At 55.4% G+C, this 7,304-nt stretch overlaps 2 protein-coding genes across 2 annotated transcripts in view; one reads left to right on the top strand and one right to left on the bottom strand.

Annotated features, from left to right (window-relative positions):
* PTSG_10627 (uncharacterized protein) overlaps positions 1–858 on the bottom strand; it is a gene marked incomplete at both ends in the record, with an annotated part of 3,692 nt that extends 2,834 nt beyond the window's left edge. Inside the window, 2 exons of the mRNA XM_004988105.1 lie at positions 165–221; positions 362–858. Coding sequence (XP_004988162.1) covers positions 165–221; positions 362–858 — 554 coding nt within the window. The remainder of the gene's footprint in view (positions 1–164; positions 222–361) is intronic.
* Positions 859–1,085: 227 nt separating this feature from the next.
* Positions 1,086–7,257, top strand: PTSG_10626 (uncharacterized protein; the record flags this gene model as incomplete). The annotated part of the gene is made up of 20 exons (XM_004988104.1): positions 1,086–1,366; positions 1,582–1,791; positions 2,058–2,094; positions 2,286–2,373; positions 2,546–2,614; positions 2,805–2,848; positions 3,043–3,146; positions 3,444–3,545; positions 3,701–3,773; positions 4,014–4,137; positions 4,373–4,439; positions 4,674–4,731; positions 5,018–5,105; positions 5,256–5,314; positions 5,545–5,681; positions 5,898–5,941; positions 6,217–6,361; positions 6,654–6,777; positions 6,994–7,097; positions 7,219–7,257. Exons 2-20 carry the CDS (start codon positions 1,597–1,599, stop codon positions 7,255–7,257), a joined length of 1,701 nt encoding a protein of 566 aa, XP_004988161.1. The 5' UTR covers positions 1,086–1,366; positions 1,582–1,596.
* Between the last annotated feature and the right edge of the window lie 47 nt (positions 7,258–7,304).

Here is a 7,304-nt window from a genome sequence, read left to right as displayed (position 1 = left end):
ACACACACACGCACACACGACACACACACACACACACACACACGCACGCACACACACACGCACACATACACACACACACACACTCACGCACGCACGCACAAAAGCACAAGCCAACACACACGCACGCACAAAAGCACAAGCCATATCCACTCATACGCGCTCACCATGCAAACACGTCGCCGGCTTGCATCTTCTGCAGCGTTCCAGTTGTGCAGAACTCCCTGTTGAATGAAATGCGACAAATGCACGTGTCAGTGGCGAGAAAGGTTACATACCCAAGCACAAAGGATCCTACAGGCAAACACACGCAAGCATGCACGCGCTCACAAACATGCACGCAAAAGTACGCACACGCACGCACCTGATGGCCCAGCGACGCCAGCCGGCAAAGGTGTTGCTGTCCTGAAGGTTGACGAAGATGTGTTCGCGAAGCTCAACGTCATTCATAGCCTCAACCTGCTGTAGCGTTGGCGTGAGCGGGCCATGGTTGTCACCACCGTTTTCGGCGCCGCTCTCCTGCTGCGCCATCAGCCTCTGCTGTTTCAGCTGCTGTCGCGCCTTCTCCAGAAGCGCATCGGACTGGCCGCCGGAGGTCTTTCGCCTGCGCCACCCAAGCCCAGGTGATGACGACGGTGATGCGCTGTGTGCTGCCGAGGACGGCGACATGGACGACAGCAGCGACGACGCCGACTTTGAGGTGGGCACGCCAACCTTTGTCGTGGTTGGTGCTGACGCCGATGATGAAGAAGACGACGCTTTGTGTTTTCCGCCGCCCTTCTTGTCCTTACCGCCATCGTTCCCTGCCGCACCACCTGCATCCTGGCTTCCTTTACGCTTGTGCCCACGTCTCCGGATCATCGTGTCGGTCGGTCGACTGATGCGTCTGTGGATGGACTGATGTCGGAGAGGCGCGGGGGGGGGGGTTGTGTGCAGACGAGTGAGGATGAACGACAGCACTCTCCCGCTCGCACAACGCCCGCGGAACGGTGCTGGACGCGACACGACAAGCCGCAGCGAGCGAGAGGATCGCGATAATTGGTTGACATCTCCAACCAAATTTCCTCTACCTTGCTTGCTTGGCGGTGTTTTGTTTTGTTTGTTGTTGTTTTTGTGTGTGTGGGACAACAGCGACTCTCACGCACAACAACGCCCACACATCTCTCACATCTCTCACTTCACACTTCCCGACTGCTTCGTGTCCTGCTGCTTCGTGTCCTGCCCCCACACAGCACCCTTCTCGTCGCTTGCTTGTCCAGCCCTCTTGTTCCTCGCTGCCTCGCTGCTTGTCTGCGGTGTGTGCCACTCACGCACGCGCGCTTCGTCTGCGCCTCTTCTGCACGTTTACGCGTCTTCACACGCAGCCGAGGTGTGTTTGTGTTTGTGGTGGGTGTTGGTGTTGTCTGCGGGACTGGTGTGTGCGTGTGCGTGTGCTGTGGCGGTCGCAGCGTCGAATGTTGTGTGCTGCCCATCGCATCCGCGCCATCTCTTCCCTGCCATCCCTTTCCCACCCACTCTCCTCTCTCACCTACTCCCTTATCCATCCCTTCTCGTTGCAATCCCTGTTGCCCTCATCCCCGACAGCTTAAGCAAGGAATCATGGCCGGGTTGTCGTGCGAGCAGTCCTTCTTTCATGGCTCACTGGGTCGTAGCAGGGCAGAAGCCCTGATGACGTCGTCCCCCGACGACGGCACGTTCATCATCCGCACAAGCACCTCCACCCCGGGCAACTACGTGCTCTCGCTCGTCGCACAGCGCAACGTGCTTCACTTTCAAATCCGCAACCAGGGCGAGGTGCGCGGACACTTTGATGAGCAGCCAGGGGTGGAGCAGGGCGGTGGGAGGGGGGGGGACGGGAATTGGAGTGAGGATGGAAAAGAAACAGATGTGTGTGTGTGTGTGTGTGTGTGTGTGTGTGTGTGTGTGTGTGTGTGTGTGTGTGTGTGTGTGTTGGGGTGTCATGCTGAGCGTCATCAATCAACGGTCTGTCCATCAAATGCTATAGCTCACCTTTTCTTGATGCTCTGCTGGTTCGTTGGTGTGGTGAATTTCCGCAACAGTGCTGGTTCAGTATCGACGACGGCCCACTCTTTGAAGGTGAGCAGATAAACGAAGCTGGAGGAGGGAGAGAGTGTGTGTGTGTGCTTGTAGGGGGAGGGGTTGGATCGTGCGGTGCCGAGTTATTGAGACATTCACAAACACACACACACACACACACACACACGCACGCACGCACACACACACACACACACACACACACACACACACACACACACTTACACACACAGGCTTGGATGACTTGATTGAGCACTACTCGCATCTGCCGGATGGCCTGCCCTGTGTCCTTGGCAAGCACCTGCCCGTCCGCCCACCAAGGTCGTCACCCATTGCGTGCTTACAGCCACACGCACACACGCGCTCATAATGCGCAGTCGTGTGATTGCTCATGACCCCTTCGTTGCCAGCATCCAACTCACACAACAAACATACATGCACACACACACACACACACACTCACACACACACACACACTCTTACACATCTGTAGGCACGGGCTGAAGGAGAAGAACACGAAACTGCACGACGCAGCCGCGTCAGGCAACGCGGGCGCCGTCTCGTAAGTACCATGACACTGACAGGGGCGGTGGTGTGATGGGGGGGGGGGGAGGAACAGTGGCGGGTGCGCGGTTGGCAGTGGCGTTTGTGGTTGAAGTGGACGAGTGGTGTGGTCGATGTGTTGTTTTGTTGTCGTGGTCAGCTCACCCACGCTCATATGCTGGCATTTGCACGTGTGTATGTGTGCACAGGAAATATTCTGGCGGCAAGGACACAAACGCCAAGAACGCACTTGGTAATGCAGGCAGGGTGTGTGTTGCGGCGGCGGCGGTGGTGGTGGTGGTGGTGGTGGTGGTGGTGGTGGTGGTGGTGGTGGTGGTGTAGCAGTTGTTAATGGAAGAGAGCAGAGACATGTACGAATGCGCCTCAACTCGCACACACACACACACACACATACACACATACACACACACACACACACAATGGCAGGGCGCACGCCGCTGCACGAGAGCTGTCGATGCGATCACATCGAGTGCACGCGTCGGCTGCTGTCGGGCCGCGGTACCCCAGACGTCAACGCCGCAGACTCTTTTGTACGCTTTGGGGGATGTGGTGGTGATGATGATGATGATGATGATGATGATGATGGTGGTGATGGTGATGGTGATGGTGATGGTGATGGTGATGGTGATGGTGATGGTGATGGTGATGATGTGATGATGATGGTGGTGGTGGTGGATTTGCAAGTGTGACTTCGTGCGTACTCGTTCATGCACCACCACTTTCTCACTTTCTACCTGTTGTTGCGGTTGTTAACCAACCACCAACCACCACACAAACCAACCCGCCACAAACCACACAATCGACGATCCAACGTACCTACCATCTAGGGGTGGACGCCGCTGCATTTTGCTGCTGCCAACGGGAATGCGAAGATGATCCGTGAGCTCATCCAGCGCGGCGGTGACGTTAGGGCAATCACCATCGACGCGGTCGGTACCAATTATCGTTGAGTGGTGGACGTGAGTGGCATGTTGGTGATTGGTGGTTGATGATGGTGGTGCTGGTGGTCTTGTTGAGTGCGATATACTTACACCAACCTCTCACATCTGCATAACTATGTGTGTGTGTGTGTTTGCGTTGACAGGAGACGCCGCGCCAGGTTGCTGCGCGTCTCGGCAACTCGGAGGCGTGCAGGATCCTGTCGGACATTGAGGACGGTGCGAACCCAACGCAACGTTCATTGTGATCGTTGCAGGCGTGATTCTGATCGTTGCAGACTGATTTGTAACGATGATGATGATGGATGGTGATTTGGTGGGCATGCACGAGTGCACAGACTTCTTCTTCTCGATGTGCGCAACGCTCTGCTTCACTCACACTCACATGCCTTTCTATCACCCACCTCCACACAACACACCACCAACAACACACCACCAACATGACGACGGCGCCAACAGGGCACTCGATGGAGCGTGCTGCCGCGCTGCTTGAGCTGGTTTGGTACCACGGAAAGCTGACGCGCACCGCTGCCGAGAACATCATCTCCATCTACGGTCTTGAGGACGGCCTCTTCCTCGTCAGGTCTGCACTCGCGCATGTGTCTGCATGCATACGTACATGCGCACTCACGCACGTGCTGTGGATGATAGGGGTTGTATGGTGTGGCGTTGTCAATGGGTGTTTTGGACGTTGTGTGTATGATGGTCTGCGAGCTTAGTGTTAGTGCATGCCTTCGGACTGAACTACAAGCTGGTCTGATGTGCTTTAACCACACACCTTGCTGTTACCACCACCACCACCACTACCATCGTTTCAGGTTTTCGCCGTCGTCTGGAAACTTCATCTTGACCACGTGCTTCGACCAGGCCATGTTCCACTTCCAGGTACACAGACACGCTGCCGTGCTGTGCTGTGTTGTGTGGTGTGGTGTGGTGTGGTGTGGTGTGGTGTGGTGTGGTGTGGTGTTGTGTGTTGTATTGTGTTGTGTGCGTACTCGTGTGAAACATCCTGTTGCCACTACTCCTCTCCTCAGGTGCGCCACCACACACGGCAACCCACCACCACCACCTCACTGTCCTTGCCTCTCCCACCTCTGCCATGTCTGTCGCTGTGTGCAGATTCAGTTCAACTCGCGCGACAGTCTCTACTTTATTGACGACGGCCCGGGATGCCACTGTACGAAACACACACGCACACACACACACACACACACACACACACACACACACACGTACACACACGTACACATACACTTTTATGTACATCACACGCACACATGTACGCACTTCACACTGACCACACGCGCATCGCATGCACATAACACGTACACGCACACATACACACTGACATGTGAACACATGCACATGTCAGTGCATACACGTGTTTGTGATCGTCTGTTTCCCAATCTCATTCTACTCACAACCCATTACAACCATCCCCATCATCATCACCATGATCACAGCGCTTGCTGACCTGGTGCACTACTACAGCACCAAGGCGGACGGGCTGCCGTGCGTCCTCAGGAAATATTGCAAGCGATCACAGAAGGGGTGAGGCGATGGTTGTGGTTGTGGTGCGTGTGTGTCGGTGTGCGTGTGTGTCGGTGTGTGCATATGTGTGTGTGTGTGTGTGTTGAAGCACGTTAGAGTTGACTCACCCTTGCCCCTGACAACACGCACAACATTGCACTACACACACAGCCCTGGTCTGACGCAGGATTCGATGTCAGTTTATGCCACGGGGAGCCTCGACTCGGCAGGTGGGATTGAACTCAACGTGTTGGCAGTTTGAGGTGGTGATGATGGTAGTGGTGATGGCAGCTGCGTAATGGGCACCAAGAATGATGCATGAGCAGCTAAGCGTTGCTTGTATTCACGCAACTCAACTCGGTACCCCTCACTCACGGCCCACCACCGCCACCACCACCACCACCATCATCATCATCATCATCATCATCATCATCATCATCATCATCATCATCATCATCAGCGTCGTCAGCGCAGGAGCCGGTGCACTACGAGGCGCCACGCACACACGCGCGCGCATCGGGACAGCAGCAGCAGGCGCGTGTTGGTGCGCACGACGCAAAGGACTACAACCACATGCACGACCTTGACAGGGCATTGGTGAGCATGGTGATGGTGATGGGGTCATTACGATGGTGGCAGTGATGATAGTTACTGCTCTTGTTATCGTGGACACAGTCGCACATCATGACTTGACTTGTCCCGCCAGGCTTCTGTCTTCAATCGTGCTGTTAACATGTCTACTCCCCACGCAAACCTCACCACTACACCACCGTCTCATCCACCACCAATGTTGTTGTCGGTGTCTGGCATTAGTCGCAGCAAGCGCAGGTGTCCCGCGACGCCATCAACATCATCCAGTACGAACACGCGTCGTGGCTAACATGCTATTATTGCTCGCATATCGCTGTTCCCATGCTGTTGTTCTCTTGTATTTGTTGTTGGGGGAGGACGTGAACATGCTTCTGGCTCAAGTGTTCATCTGCACACAATACCTTAGTCCTTGTCCACCTTGGGCAACCTGTCCTGTGCACACGCACGCACGCGCACACGCACACGCACGCACATACACTTCCGTTTCTCACGCCACCACTATCACCATCACCACCACCATCGCCACCATTGGCTGCTGCAGGTACAGCGCGCTGCACCTTGGCAGCGAGCTTGGTGCTGGCGAGTTTGGAGCCGTGTACGGCGGGACGTGGATGTGCAAGGACGGACGGCAGGTGAAGGTCGCCGTCAAGACCATCAAGCCAGAACGCATGGGCTCAAAGGACGACGTACGTGCACACAAGCGCCATTGTGTTGTTTTGTCAATGTGTGTGTGTGTGTGTGTGAAAAAGAGAGTGTGCATGTGCGTGTGCGCGTGCGTGTATGCGTGTTCGTATGCGTGTGTGTATGTGTCCGTGTATGTATGTTCTCTGCACTGGGATTTGACCTGTTGCTCACCCTCACCACACTCGCCACGCCCCACTATCACCATCACCTCATTCACCACCACCACAACTATCACCACCACCAACCCATTCATCACCATGCAACCACCACCACCACCACCACCACCACGTGCAGTTCTTGCGCGAGGCGCAGCTGATGTCGACGCTGAAGCATCCGAACATTGTGCAGCTGCTTGGCATTGTTGAGCAGCCAAACCTCATGATTGTCCAGGAACTCGTCCCAAACGGCTCCCTCGAGAGTGAGTTGGATGCACCATGTTGGAGCAGGCAGTGCGCGTTTGTGTTGCGTGTGTGTTTGTGTGTCTGCGTGTGTGTGTGTGTGTGTGTGTGTGTGTGTGTTTACAACGGTTTCGACACATTTACACATATGCCTCAAACCTAGTGCTTCCGCCTCACATCATCTCCCACCACCACCCCCCATCCACCATCACAATCACCATCCCCCACACTGCAAGGCTATTTCCAAAAGCACAAGCGCGACAGCGTTTCGGATTTCCAGCGCGTGCTCTGGGGATCGCAGATTGCAAACGGCATGGCATACCTCGAGAAAGTCAAGTGCGTGTGCATGTGTGTGTGTGTGTGGTGAGCGTGTGTGTGGTGAGCGTGTGTGTGTGTGTGTGTGTGTGTGTGTGTGTGTTGTGTGTGTGTGTGAGTGTGTGTGAGAGTCCCCGTGAGAGAAGCCCCAGAGGGGTCTTACACGGAGCCCCGGATGTGGGTGATGATTGTCCAGGAAGACATTATCCACGACTGGGCCTACTTCGAGAGA

The sequence above is a fragment of the Salpingoeca rosetta genome (genome assembly GCF_000188695.1).
Source record: "Salpingoeca rosetta unplaced genomic scaffold supercont1.38, whole genome shotgun sequence".
Taxonomy (NCBI): Eukaryota; class Choanoflagellata; order Craspedida; family Salpingoecidae; genus Salpingoeca; species Salpingoeca rosetta.
Note: the sequence above shows the minus strand (reverse complement) of the source record. Positions and strands in the feature narration are given on the sequence as shown.